The sequence below is a fragment of the Lontra canadensis genome, unplaced genomic scaffold (genome assembly GCF_010015895.1).
Source record: "Lontra canadensis isolate GAN:19392208 unplaced genomic scaffold, GSC_riverotter_1.0 scaffold36, whole genome shotgun sequence".
NCBI classification, from domain to species: domain Eukaryota; kingdom Metazoa; phylum Chordata; class Mammalia; order Carnivora; family Mustelidae; genus Lontra; species Lontra canadensis.
This window is the reverse complement of record NW_022631030.1, coordinates 13,878,962-13,895,041: the sequence shown is the minus strand read 5'-3', so window position 1 is coordinate 13,895,041 and position 16,080 is coordinate 13,878,962. Positions and strand designations below refer to the sequence as shown.

The following is a 16,080-nucleotide window of genomic DNA, read 5'->3' as shown; positions in this document are numbered from 1 at the left end:
TCCTGGCTACTTAACCACCTCGAAGCAAAAAGATGTTTATGGGTCAGATGCGTAACAGCTACTTAAATTCTAACACCGAAAAAAAGTATGATTAAACAAGAGTTTCTACACCATATTCATCGGTACGCTTCCTCCTCGCTGGAACCCACAAGAAAAGGGGAGCAACACGAACACCAGAGAGGGGTTTCCCCTTGTTTATTAGACTTAGGCAAACAGCTATATTTAACAATTCCTCCCGAAGGCCTGATGCCAGAGCGGTGGATCTCTTGAGAGGAAGGCACACAGGAAGCAGAAGGCACACCCGCTGCTTGGTGCAGGAGCATTCATTCTCCCGGTGCAGCCAGAGCGGCGCTCGCCCCAGCACCTCGGCACTTTCCAAGCGCCATCCCGGGAAGCCTGCATCCCCACAGCCCAGCCCGCGCTGCCAACAAAGGCTGCATCTGCTGCTTCCAGGTGGGAAACCCCGCCGTCGGGGACGGGGAGCGTGCTGCCCGCCGCAGCCCAGGAGCTCAGGGTCTGCGCGGAGCCGCCCCCGGAGGGAGCCGCGCCGCACCGAGGTCCGGAGCTGAGGACCGCCGCCGGGGCCGCAGGGCGCAGAGGCTCGCAGTACCTCGGGGGAGGGCGGGCTGGGCGTCTGAGCCGCGCAGGGTCCCCAGAGAAGGTGGCGGCGCCACGGGCGGGATGGGGGCTGGGGCGGCCAAGGCTGCCCGCCGCCCCCGGCGTCCCGCAGCCCCGATGCCTTTCATTTGGCCTCTGCGGCGGCGGAGGCAGCTCAACCTCCAGCGCTAAGCACTGCGCCAAGCAGGGGCGGGCGGGGGAGGCGCCGCCAGACCCGCCGCAGCGCCGGACCACCCCCATTCCCCCTCTCCACGCCGCGCCTCCGGCCCGGCCGGACCCCGCCGCCCGCCCGTCCGTCCGCTCGCAGGCCGCGCTCGCACAGCGGGCGAAGGAGACTGCGCTTCGGCGCTCGCCGGGTCCCCACCTCGATGTAGCCGGCTAGTGCCGCGGCAGGCGCCGTGAGCCCGAGCAGCAGCAGGACCAGGAGCTTGCCGGTGGCCGTGGCGGCCGCGGTCCCGGTGGCCGCCATCCCTCGCCGGGTCGCTCTAGCGCTCGACTCTCAAGCTCACACACGAGAACTCAGAACCCTTCCCCACCGCAACCCAGAAGCATCTGAAGTCTGTTCGCCGCCGCCCCGGGGGTTTTACACCAACCGGAACTGACTTCACAAGGCCACGCCCTCTTTTTTCGGGGCCCAATGCCGGGCCATAGAGCCTCCCCAAGGCTCCGCCCTTTGTCCAACCCAGGCCCAATCAGGGAACAAAAGAGCCTGCACCTCCCGCCCGCCCCAACCGCGAGCCCCACCAGGCCCCGCCTCCGGCCTCTGACGACCCCGCCCCCGCCTCGGACCCTGCGTAGCGAGGGGGTGTGCGCAGGGCGCGTTGGGGGCAGCGGCTCGGCGGAGGTTGGAGAATAGCTCTGGCCTCCGGTACCGTGAGAGATTATCTGGCCGCGCTGCGCTGGTGTGTCCGCCTGCAGCCTCCTGATTCGGGCACGCCCCGCTCCCCTAGCCCTGCGGGGTCTGTTTCAGATTCCTTTGGGTACCGCCCTCTTTGAGGTTCTGAAAATGGTTTTATTAAAAACAGAATTAAGACATTTTGTTGTTGTTCCGAGGCCAGGCAGGTTAACCGAAGGCCATCCCGAGGCTGGCGACCGGCTAAATGAGGGAGCTTTCCTCCTCTCCCGACTCCTGCGCTAGGCGTGCGAGTGTCAGAGCTCTGCTCGCCCAGAGCCGGGTTTGCCCTTTCCCCGAGACTGTGATGGGCGGTGTTTGCACGCTTTTGACCTCTGTTCCTTAGGCCTCATCCTTACCCTTCCTTCCCAGCAGCCACTAGAGCTGGGGATAGCTGCCTCTGTCTGGAGCCCAGTGGGGCAAGGACCACGTTGACCGTAAAGCCCAGATGTCTTTCCTCCTGTGTTTTAGGGAAAGATCGTTTGTCTTTCTTGCTCAGTTTAAGATCACTGGCAGAAGACCTGCTTCTCCGCTTTCTTGCTCCACGGCATTTCCACTTCAACTGGGAAAACGTTCTGCTGCCCCATTTCACAACTGGCACTGTCTCTCCACTGCGAGGGCTCTGCTGGCTTTGTTTCCTTTCAATGGCCCTGTGATTTATACACCACTCTTTGTAGAGCCCTTGCTAGTCCCTTCAGGTTCAACCAAATAAATAGAGAAGAGGGTCCCTACCCTAGGAAACAGACAGTAAAAAGAAAGAGACAGTGTCCACAGAATAAACAGTAGAGGGGTGAGAAGTACCCTGATTTTCCAGCCTTATTGCCTGACTGCCCAGTTCTTGGTGGTTAAACAGACTATGTCCCTATTTCCCAAAGACAACCCACACCCTTTCATTTTAGAGCCCTTTGTATGCCTGCAATGCCCTCTGTCCATACCTACCTGTTGAAAACATTGTCATTCTTCCTCCTTCCACTGGATGTAACATCGTCACCTTCTGAATGTTGTTTTCCATTAGGGCACTTGCTCCTGTGGGGAGCAAGTTATGGCACTGATAAGAACTGAGGTATGGGACCTCCTGCAGTAGAGACCTCCACACATGTTTGTGCAGCCACCCTGAAACCAATGATGCTGGGCTCTGGTCTCAGTTCTGGAACAGTTGCTATAACAATTTGTGTCCTTTCCACAAAGTTTCTACATGTTGAAGCCCTAACCCCCAGTGTGATGGCAGTAGGAGGTGGGGCCTTTGGGAGGTAATTAGGGTTAGATGGGGTTCTGAGGGTGGGACCCTCATGATGGGATAAATGCCCTTAGAAGAAGGGGCCAGAGAGACACCCATGTAATACCGCAGTAGGAGGAGAGGAGAGAGCCCTCCACCAGGAACCAAATCAGCAGGCACCATGATCTTAGACTTCCCAGCCTCTCAAAAATAAACATCTGTTATTTCAGCCACCCAGTGACTCCCTTTTCTTCTCTGTCATGTGTGGATATTACAAACCTGTCTCACTTCACCAATTAATGTGACTCAGTGAAAAGTGAGTGTACAAGAGGGACAAGTAGGAAGAGACTTACACCTAAAAGGTGAGAGCAGTGTGAAGCAACATGTTACCAAGAGCAAGTTTCTGTGAAAGTATGTGTGGAAACAGTATCAAGTGACTGTGCAAATTCCAGTTCTGTGGAACAGGCTTCCGGAGTCAGTCCTTCTGGGGTATGTTTCCTTGCCCACAAAAGGATCCCTAAACTTCTATGAATTTAAATGTTGAGAGAAAAGCAAATGAGATTACCAGAATTCAGAACAGTGGGCTTGATCTTCACGCTCTTGGGACTGTATATTCAAGATTTAGCTCTCATAGCATGGGATGGGACCAGGAAATAATGAAAAATGATTTAGGGAGTTTCAATCCAAAATTAAGTCCTGGAAAAAGTTTGTTTACATTTTCAGGTCACCAAAGGATCATTAAAAAGAGTGTATTGCCCCATTCATCAATGGTTTTGACTTTAAAATGCTACCCTCTTTTTATTAGGTACATACCTAGTCCTGCAATTCTTAAGCAATAATTTTCCATCCTAAACCTGTTCATGTCAGTGACAAGTTGTTTGAGGAATGCTGTGTTTTCATTTTATTACCCTTAGTGCGCGAAAGGAAAAGTCTCTAAAACCACCTCCTCTTGTGTCTCTCTTCTTAAGAATCAGACATTCTTGGGGGTGCCTGGCTGGCTCAGTTGGTGGAGCTTGTGACTCTGAATCTTGGTGTTTTGAGTTCAAGCCCCACATTGGGTGTAGAGATAAAGTAAAATCTTTAAAAAAAAAAAAAAAAGATGTTTGCTTAAAGAAGTATCTTCCATGTACCCTTAAGATGTGTGCGTTTCACTGCTGGGGAAAAAAGTAAAGTTCACGTCCTAAGTGTATATACTTCCATGAGTAGCATGAGTGCATTCATCTGACACTTATTTATCCCACACCTGTTCAGGGTGAGGTAAGCCAGGCTAGAACAGTTGCTCCCAAATCAGGATGCTTTCCAAATCATCTAAGAAGATTTATAAAAAGGCGAAGTCTTAAGCTCCTACTTCAGAAATTCTGAATCACTAAGCCTAAGTGACATAAGGAAATCAGTCTTTTTTTTTTCTTAAAGCTTTCCAGGGGATTGTAATCCACTAGTACTTTTGAGAGCTTGACTCTTGAATATCACTGGAACTAGTAAAAAAAATTTTTTTAATTATGTGTAGTAGCTAATTTAAAATTGCCAGTGTTTTCCAAATAAAACATTAAATTAAGATACACTACGTATTACCAATAAACACTAACTCAAAAAGATATATGCATCCCTAAGTTTATTGCAGCATTATTTATAATAGCCAAAATGTGGAAGCAGCCCAAATGTCCATCTATAGATGAAGGAATGAAGATATGGTATATATACATGCACACACACATATACACACGCAGTGGAATTTTAGCCATAAAATTTGAAATCTTGCCATTTGCAACAACGTGGGTAGATCTATGCTAAGTGACATAAGTCAAAGAAAGACAAATATTATATGATTTCCCTCATATGCAGAATTTAAGAAACAAAACAAGGAAAAAAGAGACAATCAAAAAAACAGACTCTTAAATATAGAGAATAAACTGATGGTTACCAGAGAAGAGGTGGGTAGAGAGATGGATAAAATAGGTAAAGGGGATTAAGAAAACCCCTGTGGGTGCCTGGGTGGTTCAGCTGATGAAGTGTCAGCCTTCTACTCAGGTTGTGATCCCAGGGTCCTGGTATGGAGCCCCACATCAGGATCCCTGCTCAGTGGGAAGTCTGCTTCTCACTCTCCCTATGCCTCTCCCCCCAGCTTGTGCTCTCACTCTTTCTCTCAAACAAATAAGTAAAATCTTGGGGCACCTGGGTGGCTCAGTTGGTTAAGCAACTGCCTTTGGCTCAGGTCATGATCCTGGAATCCCAGGCTCAAGTCCCACATCCAGCTTCCTGCTCAGCAGGGAGTTTGCTTCTCCCTCAGCCCTCTCCCCTCTCATGCTCTCTCTCTCATTCTCTCTCTGTCTCTCAAATAAATAAAAAAAAAATTTAAAAAAAAACTAAAATAAATAAATAAAATCTTTTTTAAAAAGAGTACCCTTATCATGGTGAGCACCAAGTAATGTACAGAATTGTTGAATCACTATATTGTACACCTGAAACTAATCTAATCTATGTCAATCATACTGGAATAATAAATAAATAAATGTTAAAAAAAAAAAGAAAAAACAGATATGGGGCGCCTGGTTGGCTCAGTTGGTAAAGCATGTGACTCTTGATCTTGGGGTTGTGAGTTCTAGCCCCAGATACAACTCTGTATTATCACCACTGTTTCATTAAGAAAAAAAACTTCTTTAAAAGGATTATTTATTTATTTATTTATTAGCGAGCAAGCGAGAGAGAACACATAAGCAGGGAGGGGCAGAGAAGGAAGGAGAGGGAGAGAGAGAAAAAAATCTGAAGCACTGGCTGGATTCCATGACCCCAAGATCATGAATCTAACTGAAATCAAGAGTCAGACACTAAACCAAGACACTCAGGCACCCCAAGAAAAGAACATTTAATAACAAAAAACTAAGAATGGTCACATTAAAAATTTTGAAGTTGGATACAATGAACTCTTAGACAACTCACTACATTGCCTTTGTTTTTCTCATTACAATCAGAATGGTGAACATTTCATAATGGAGCAGTCCTGGTCTAACACAGGATGGGATGTTGCAGTACTGAAAATAAATATGAACCAGTTATATGTCTTGTCCTTGACCTATAACTGATAGCCTTTAAATATGTCGCATCCAGAATACATCCCGCCCCCACACACAATCCCCCACCCCATCCATAACTGACTCAGTATTTACGACTTGGCTCAAGTATCACCTGTTCATGAAAGTTTTCTGGTCTTCCCCTTCTTCTCAGTTTGTGCACCTTCTTTATGCGCCCCAGAACATTCTGTACACACCTCTGACATACAATTGGTAAACCCAATATTCATCATTTATTTTCTTTACTGTCATCTTAATTACATCACGAGTCCTTAGAGGGAAGGAACTATGTTCTCCTCATTTCTGTACCTCCACCATCTAACATAGCACTTGAACTTCTATTAATAGGCATTCAAAAAATATTTGCTGAATGAATGCAGAACTAAATGAGCTTTACAATCTAGCAGAGACAATAAAACATGTGCATGCATATAGCGATAGATAGAAACTCATAAATGACCTACAGGAGAAAAACGTGCCTTTCTTACGGAATGAAGAGAAGGAAGAAGCTGGTTAGATCTGACTAGGGACATCAGACAATGCTTACAGAGGAGGTTATATCTGAGATTTCCTGGGAATGGACACAGGATGTGCACATACAGGGCCAGGAGAGAACAAGAGTATAGAAGGAACCATGTGAGCAAAGGCACAGCACGGGAAAAACCTGAGACGTGAAGAGGATATGTGAGTATTTCACTAATCAGAGAGCAGAGTTTGTAATAAACAGCAGAGGTAAGATGGGTTTATCTAAAAGAGAAACCACAGAAACCTTTGGATTAATATACAAGTAGAGTTGGCTCTCAGGCAAATTGAGTAGGATGGTCATAGAAGGAATAAGCTAGAGCCTAAAGGCAAGGAGGCCAACTTGGTGCCTATCGTGCTATTGGGGAAAGAGTAAATAGAGGCAGAACTACAAGAAATGCAGCAGGATTGGAAAGGAGAGAGGTGCAGAAGATAAGTCATTAGCCCCAGGAGTCAGCAGGACTCCACTGACATTTTATTTTTTTAAAGATTTTATTTATTTATGTGGAAGAGAGAGCATGAGCTGAGAGGGGAACAGAAGAAGAAGCAGACTCTCCACTGAGTGGGGAGCCCAGTGCGGGATTCAATCCCAGGACCCTGGGTCAGATGAACCCAGCCGAAAGCAGATGCTTAATATACTGAGCTACCCAGGCACCCTGAGATTACTTTTAAAACAAGGATTTAAGGTCTTCTGATCATATCATACTAACCAACTCCCTACCAGATATCAGAAAATATTATTTTAGGGCCACCTGGGTGGCTCAGTCATTAAGTGTCTGCCTTCAGCTCAGGTCATGATCCCAGGGTCTTGGGCTCGAGCCCTACATCGGGCTCCCTGCTCGGCGGAAAGCTTGCTTCTCCCTCTCTCACTTCCCCTGCTGTGATCCCTCTCTCTGTATGTCTCTCTCTGTCAAATAAATAAAATCTTTAAAAAAAAAATCTCTCAGTGGATACATGGAAAATATATCAATGGCTAGCCATTCTTAATGTAGCTTTGTGATATTTTCTAAAACCACACTTCCATTACTAAGCTGAAAAGTCAGTCTATAAAAATGTGACTCCAGAGGAGTTAGAAAGTAAGCCAGCTGAACCATATTCCTCTCCTGCTCAGAAGACTTCCGTGTTCCCTCCGCCACTGAGGTTAAACAGGTGCAATCACTTCTCAAAGGGACATTCGGCTTGAAGCAGAACAGGTTTAACCGTTTCTGAGTTACACCTTCACTGCACAACCAGGTAACTAAGATTTAAATATTTTAATTTATAAAGCCTTTCTCCTACCTCCGGGTCTAGACTGAAAGAAGAATCTGGTTTCCAAACAATTCAAGTAGACAAAACAACCAACTACATTAAATCAATACAGAGCCCCCACATTCGGGAATGCCGGAGCAGGGTCTAGCATGGAAAGGAATTCAGCCCTAGAGTACACACGTCAGTGTCTTTTGTTTTCAAAGGTAATATTGATTCAACTGATCACAATCTGGGTATGTAGGTGTGTCTGAAATAAAATGCAGACACACTACACATATACTATGTTTTGTTTTGCTGGTGAACTGGTTTACAAACTTGAGGCAAACAAGTTGTGTAAGGCCCCAAACGTAGACAATCCTGGGTACCTAGTAAAGACAAACAATGTCAGATCGTTAGGGTTCCTGCCAGGACCTTGAAGGATACCCAGGGCAAAAGGGTGTCCCCAATGCTTACTCCATATTAGCTCTGCAGAAAAGCTGCCTCTGATAGTAGACCCCTTTTGGAGACAATGTTACCACATGTGGTCTTGCCTTGTTTACCATTCTTCATTTGTTGTTGTTCTGAGTATTCATTTGAAAGAAGCCATCCCAGGGCTCCTGGAAGGCTCAGTGGGTTGGACGTCTGCCTTGGGCTCAGGTCACAATCCCAGGATTCTGGGATCAAGCCTTAAGTTGGGCTCCCCGCTCAGCCGGGAGTTGCCTTCTCCTTCTCCCTCTGCCTGCCACTCCCCCTGCTTATTCTCTCTCTCTTTCTCTCTGTCAAATAAATAAATAAAATCTTTAAAAAGAAAAAAAAAAAAAAGAATGAAAGAAGTCATCCTATTTCTTGTACCTGATCTGTTCTGCCTCTATGTTATGGCTATTTTCTCAGCTGCCTATAATGATGCCACATCTTTTAGGGCTCTTGCTTGGGGCTTCTTTGAATTATTTCTTCTGCCTTCAGTGCAGAAAATATAAAATAATGATAAAACCCTCAGTGCTGGGTACTGCTGGCACTGAAAGTTCTTATTGTTGGGGATTGCTACATGGCACTTGCTTTTCAGAAAAACTGATGTGAAATTACTGAGCTTGAGAAGCTGCCAATCAATGAAGCTTTTTGGATGATCTTTCTATGCTGAGCAGAAGTCCTTTCTCCAAGATCTGTAATGGAAGGGTGGAGAAACTCACAGCTCTATGGTTAGAAAGCCTGTCTTTTTATTGCCATTTTTATTGAATGGGATATCATCATATCCCATTCTGCCCTCACCATTCTCAAGACTTTAATGGAAACAGGCTCATTTCTGTTACCATTATACTTACAACTGTTTCTATGTATTATATACTGCTATATACATTGCAAATTACCAATCAGCCTCTTAAAACGTGATCTCGAAAACTGGAGACAGTACTTCACATGCCATGTGGAGTACAGTGGTCTTTTCCTAGACAGTGTCCATTTTATTAATATAGCCTAACATTTCCTGATGAGACATCAATACCAAAGTCATGTAATAATTCATTTAACAGGCATTTATTGAGCACCTACGGTATGCCATATACACCGGTTCTGTCTGGCAGGTGTCAGTCAAACGAGTGTGAGCCAAGCTGAGGCATCGGTCTAGGTACGGACACGGCAGCAAGAAGTGGCGTGACATCATAGGGGAACGACAGAGAAAAGAGAGGTCATGAAGAACAAGAATGCTCAGCCAAAGATTTTGAATTCTGTCTTGATAGCCACTGGGGAAAACAAAACGGTGGTCAGATTTGCATTTTTGGAAAATCTCCCTGCCAGCAGGACAGACTGGGGATAGGCCAGGACAGGAGTCTATTGAAATAATCCAGGAAGGTGCAGTGGGAGCCTGAACCTGAGCTAGTAAGGTAGAAATGCAGAGGAGGGTTAACATAGGGATTAGAAACTGCTCCACCTGATGCCTTGAGATACACAGAAGAAATGCACCCTGGGGAAAAGGCAGGGCATTGTAGCAAATAATGCAGTGGTTAAATCAGGGACTTTAGATTGAGATGAATTCCAAGGCCTGAATCCTTGCTCTATAATTTCTGAGTGTGTGACCTTAAATGACTTAATTTCATCAAAGCTCAGTATTCTCTTTGCAAAATAGGATAATATCACCTTTTTAGCAGAGATCCTAAAGAGACTCAATGGAATAATGGATAAAATAGTTATGTGTTTTGCCCAGTGCATATCATGCAAGTGCTTCATACAAGACAGCAGGGAATTGTAGTCGGTTGTTTCTGCTGGTACTGATCATGCTGGTGTAATTCAGTGAAACAGAAAATGCAGGGGGAAGAGCAAATTTGGGGAAGAGATAATGATATTAAGACAGTAGCTCATATTTGTATAGTGCTTTTCAATTTTCAAGTTTCTTTTCTATCCATCATCTCATTTCATCTTCAAAAGAACCCTGTAAGGCTTACTTATTTCATTTCTAGGACTCCATCCTAGGAAAATCATCCAAAATGAGAATAAATCATAGAAAAATGCTTGTGAGAGATGGTAAATTTTTAAAAAGCAAAATGCAAAATTATATGTATAGAATAATTACAATTACACGTTTAAGGTAGACTGGAAGAAAACAAACCAACATATTGGATTTTGGGGTTTTTTGGGGGATAGTGGCATTGTAAAGGATTGTTTTATTCTTAATGTATTTCTGCATTTTTCAAATTTTTTATAATGCATATGCATTACTTTGGTAATGGAGGAAGAAATGATTCACTTCTCCCTTGTTTTTCTTTGTCTTATCAACGATGGTCTAGAGGTGCCTTGGTGGCTCCGTTGGTTAAGTGGTTACCTTCAGCTCAGGTCATGATCCCAGGGTCCTGGGATGGAGTTCCAAATTGGACTCCCTGTTCAGTGGAGAGCCTGCTTCTCCCTCTCCCTCTGCCTGCTGCTCTGCCTACTTGTGTTCTCTCTGTCAAATAAATAAATAAAATCTTAAAAAAAAAAAAAGTTCTGTTAAGAAGATCAGTTTGCCATTATTATCTGTGCTTTATAATTATAATAGAAGTATTATTCTATTGATAACAACCATAACTAACACATATGGCCCTTACTACATGCCAGACACTGTCTTAAGAATCTTACAGATACTAAGTTCAGATGTGAATTTAGAATTTATTAGAGTTGTAACATTTTTATGTTTGGGGCTATAAATAACAGAAATATCTATTCAAACTGGCTTAAACAAAACTAATATTTGTGGCTTTACATGACTGGAAAAATCTAGAGCTAAAGGGGTAGAGATCAGACATGGTTCCAACCAGGACTTCAGCTCACATCTCCATGATTCTCCTGGTCCTCCTCAGGAGGTAGCTTTATCCACAGGCCAAGAATGAGTCATTTGCAAAAATTTCAGGTCCTATGTTATACCAGCCCAAAAAATTGTCCAGAACGAAAGACAGATTCTGTCCGAGCCTTCTAAACAGGAGCCCTGAGATTCTCTGGCTAAACAACTTAGGTCACATGCCCTCTCCTGAATCAGTCACCAGGGGATGGGGTGGGAGTACAGGAAAAAATAATGTGCTAAATGTCTCGAATCAACCAGGACCTCTAGTATTTGGATGTGAGGGCAATATGGAAGAAGGGTGATAACCAAATGAAAATCGAATACGAAGGGAGAATTGGGAATATGATACTAGGTAGGAAATAAACAAGGTCAATTATCATATTTCTCAACAATTTAGCTTGGATCTTATTGATAGCTAAACCACAGATTTCATCTTTCCTCCTTCTCAAATGACCTTCCTGGGAGGCTTATTTTGTTTCTCTATTTGTTATTGCGTGCATCATTGAATATATGTTGATTAAGTGTCTATGAAACCCCTCATCTTTTTTTTTTTTTTTTTTTTTTAGTTATTTATCAGAGAAAGAGAAAGTGAGCCTGAGCAGGGAGGATAATGAGGGACTCGATCCCAGCACCCTGGGATTGTGACCCGAGCCAAAGGGAGCCCCTTAGCCAACTGAGCCACCCAGGAGTCCCTATACTCCTCATCTTTTAAAATTACTTGAAAACCCCCTGAGGCTAATAATACATTATATGTTAATAAAAAAATTTTGGGGACGCCTGGGTGGCTCAGTTGTTTAAGCGGCTGCCTTCGGCTCAGGTCATGATCCCAGCGTCGTGGGATCGAGTCCCACATCGGGCTCCTTGCTCCGCAGGGAGCCTGTTTCTCCCTCTGCCACTCTGTCTGCCTGTGTTCACTCTCTCTCTCTCTCTGACAAATAAATAAAATCTTAAAAAAAAAATCATTAAAAAAAATTAAAAATTAAAAAAAATTACTTGAAAACCTCTGAGCTGAAGATACGATGTAGAACAAGCTAATAGAACATATTCTTCCTTGGCTTATATTGTTTGTTTGTTGTTTCAATTAAGAGATGTCCAAAAAAGGGGCAGCTGGGCTGCTCAGTTGTTGAGCATCTGCCTTTGACTTAGGTCATGATCCCAGGGTCTTGCGATCAAGCCCCGCATCAGGCTCCCCGCTCAGCGGAGAGACTGCTTCTTCCCCTCCCCGCCCCCCACTTGTGTTCGCTCTCTCGCTGTGTCTCTCTCTGCAAATAATAAATAAAAATCTTTAAAAAAAGAGAGAGATGTCCAATAAATAAATAAATAAATAAAAAGAAGAAAAGGAGAGAAAGGAAAAAAAAAAGAAAGAAAATATCAGACAGAGAGAGAGAGAGAGAATTCAGAGAGAGAGAGAGAGAGAATCCAGCTAGCTTCTCGGGCAGCCTCAACAGAGAGGGTCAAGAAGCAGACTCCAAAGTCTAGTCTTATTTTTGTTTGTTTGTTTGTCTGTTGTTTTGGTCTGTTTTTTATATAATAGCTTTGCTGAGATGTAACTCACCTACCGCACAATGCACCCATTTAAAGTGTGCACACTTTAATGTGTTTTAGTATATTCACAGATTTGTGCAGTATTACCACAATCAATGTTAGAACACTTTTATTCCACCAAAAAGAAACACCAAACCCGTAACTTGTCCCTCCATTTCCCCCAGCTCCCCTCCCCCTGTCATTAACAACCATTAATCTACTTTCCATATCTATAGATTTGCCTTTTCTAGACATTTCATCTATATGGAATCTTAAAATACCTAGTCCTTATTTTATTTTATTTTTCTTTAAAGATTTTATTTATTTATTTGAGAAAGAGAGAGAGTGAAGTGAGAGAGAGAAAGAAAGAGCACAAGTGGGGAGAGGAGTAGAGACAGAGGGAGAAGCTAAGCAGGGAGCCCAATGTGGAGCTTGGATCCCAGGACCCCGGGATCATGACCCCAGCTAATGGCAGACGCTTAACTGACCGAGCCACCCAGGTACCCTAATACTTGGTTTAAAAAAAAAAAATACGTGGTCAGGGTACCCCGGTGGCTCAGTTGGTTAAGCATCTGTCTTTGGCTAAGGTCATGATCCCAGGGTCCCAGAACTGAGCCGTGCATCAGGCTCCCTGCTTGGCAGGAAGCCTACTTCTGCCACTCCCGGGTTTATGATCCCTTTCTCACTGTCTCTCTCTGTCAATATATGTAATTAAATAAATAAATAACTATCTTACTAATAAGAAATAAATGATATCTTAAATAAATAAAATCTTTTAAAAATTAAAAAATAAGGATAATACATTAATCGACAATGCAGTTCAAAGTTCAGGAGACAGGTGCCTGGGTGGCTCAGTTGGTTAAGCAATTGCCTTCGGCTGAGGTCATGAACCTGGAGTGGGGGATCTAGTCCCACAAAGGGCTCCCTGCTCAGTGGGGAGTCTGCTTCTCCCTCTGACCCACCCCCTTCTCATGCTGTCTCTCTCATTCAAATAAATAAGTAAAATCTTTAAAAACAACAACAAAGTTCAGGAGACTAGAATACTCAGTATTATTTGGGAAAATCCTTTCCAACATCAAGATAGGAGAAATTGAAAATTACTTTATTCAATCTTTAATGTAACGCAACTCTCTGTGGCTTACAGAGACTAGAAAAATTATTCCAAGTTATGTAGAAAATAGGTAGAAACAACAGGATTTGCACCCAGGTCTACCTCTTTCCAGAACCGTCTCTCTTAAGTACTAGACTACACACACATTGCTTAAAGGCCACCAAATATTTTACTGTCCAGTTGTTGGAAATGAATGTGTCCCATAATTTCACCCACAACACTATTCTAAGCAGATGGCCACTTAATCAGTGTATGCTGAATTTCAGTAGCTTTACTCGCAAAAGGCACTGTGATATTCAAATTCTGGAGGCGCCTTTATGTGGCTCTCTCACTACTGACTTTTTGTGAGAAGTTGTTCCTGATCACATTTTCTGGCACACCTCCTTAAAAGCACAGTCAGCAGCATTCAAAGAAGCTCCTGGATGCCTGCCCTACAGGGACTTTTGATGATGTGTGTACTATTTTGAGATAAAAAGGGTTCTACATCCAGCAACCCAGAAACACATTCTAAATCAGCTTTTAAATCCCTCCTTGTTTTACATGGGGAAGGCTGCTGAGGACTTGAGTTGTTTCCAGGTATGCCATAGTAAACTGGGTTTCACTCCTTTTGGGGATGGGTTGCAGACCAGACAAGGAGCTAATCACCATGGAGTGACTATAACTACTGTCACGGGTACGCCTGGGTGGCTCACTGAGTTAAAGTCTCTGCCTTTGGCTCAGGTCATGTTCCCAGGGTCCTGGGACGGAGCCCCGCACTGGGCACTCTGCTCAGCGGGGAGCCTGCTTCCCCTTCTCTCTCTGCCTGCATCTCTGCCTATTTGTGATCTCTATCTGTCAAATAAATAAATAAAATCTTTAAAATTTTTTTAAAAATAAATAAATAAATAAATAAAACTACCGTCATGCCTTCAGATGCTGCTAATCTTGGAATGACCAGATTTCCTCCCGATCTTTTCAGAAAAGGAAGGTTGTTCCCACCTGTACTTTGTTGGTATTCACACATTAAATTACACAACCATGATAAACTATTATGAAATAAAGATTCAGCTTGAGAAGTTTTGTTCAATTTGTTAGATGTAAGAATAGTATTGTGGTTTTGTGAGAAAAATATTTTTTCCCTTTGTTACACATACTAAAGAGTGCCTAGCGGTGAAACTGAAGAGTAAGAGTTTGCCCCTAAACGAAAAGCAGACAAGATTGAATATTTGATACAAATAACTTAAAAATGCTTAACTGTTACTTGAAACACTGAGATTTGACGAGGTATGCAATCTTTCAGATAGAAATTATTTATACTGAAGTGCATAGAGAAATAAAGTATAAAGCAAATGTATCAACTGACATAACTGGTGAGTTTAAGTGATACTTGGATACCACAAGATCAAGTTAACATCACCAAATAAAAAGATTGTTACTGTTTCAAGTTGTAAAGACTGATGTATGGGGCAATAACCTATCCTTGCAAGCGAAGTTATTCTTGTACTGGTTGTTTTTAATCTTTGGCTCTTGGCTGCTGCCCTGGACAGATTATGGTTGAAGTTTTCAGGATCTATGAGGTTGAATTTAGAGCAACAAAAGGTGCAAATAGGACTAAGGATTCTTGCCTTCGAGAAGAGGTGAAGAATGGCTTTCTATCTAATTCTCCATCATGTCATCTACTCGTTCTTCCTTTTTTTTTTTTTCTTTGAGACTTTATTTATTTATTTGACAGAGAGAGACACAGCGAGAGAGGGAACACAAGCAGAGAGAGAGGGAGAAGCAGGCCTCCCTCAGATCAGAGAGCCCGATGCAGGCAGGGCTCAATCCCAGGACCCTGGGATCATGACCTGAGCCGAAGGCAGACGCTTAATGACTGAGCCACCCAGGTGCCCCTTGCTAGTTATTTCTAAAAATTTCTTGGATGTCTAATCCTGAATTCTGTTGTTTTCTTTCATTCAGCTATGTTATCAGTGAATTCTCATTTGAGTTCAGAGGTGTCTGATGGAAGTCTAAGTCAGTTCTCAACCTCCATCTACTTTATGTGTTATTCATGACCTCATAGTTCCTCAAACTGTTCACTCTTTTTAGCCATTCCCTTGAGGAAATGCAAGGATTTATCTAGCTAGCTAGCTATTTATTTTAAGTAAGCTCTAAGCACAATGTGGAGCTTGAATACACAGCCTCCAGATCGAGAGTCACCTGCTCTACCAACTGAGCCAGCGGGCACCCCAAGGATGGATAGATGGATGGATGGATAGATGGATGGATGGATGGATGGATGGATAGATGGATGGATGGATAGATGGTTAGATGGATAGATGGTTGGATAGACAGATCGATTGATTTTTTTTTTTAAGATTTTATCTTTAAGTAATCTCTACACCCAATGTGGGGCTTGCAAACCTGTGATCAAGAGTCTCATGCTAGGGGTGCCCAGGCGGCTCAGTCGGTTAAGCCTCTGCCTTCTGCAGGTCTTGATCCCAGGTCCTTTTTTTTTTTTTTTTTTTTTTAAAGATTTGATTTTTTTATTTGACAGACAGAAATCACAAGGAGGCAGAGGGGCAGGCAGGAGAGAAGGGTGGGGGGGGAAGCAGGCCCCCTACTGAGCAGAGAGCC

The 16,080-nt window shown here is 43.7% G+C and overlaps 1 protein-coding gene across 4 annotated transcripts in view; it reads right to left on the bottom strand.

Annotated features, from left to right (window-relative positions):
• Nucleotides 1-1,183, bottom strand: part of APLP2 (amyloid beta precursor like protein 2) — an 80,962-nt gene extending 79,779 nt beyond the window's left edge. For 3 of the 4 annotated variants that reach the window (XM_032868935.1, XM_032868937.1, XM_032868938.1), the window contains exon 1: nt 983-1,183. In XM_032868935.1, coding sequence (XP_032724826.1) covers nt 983-1,087 — 105 coding nt within the window. In that variant the 5' untranslated portion in view covers nt 1,088-1,183. The remainder of the gene's footprint in view (nt 1-982) is intronic. The other variant, XM_032868936.1, reaches the window with a different exon arrangement.
• Between the last annotated feature and the right edge of the window lie 14,897 nt (nt 1,184-16,080).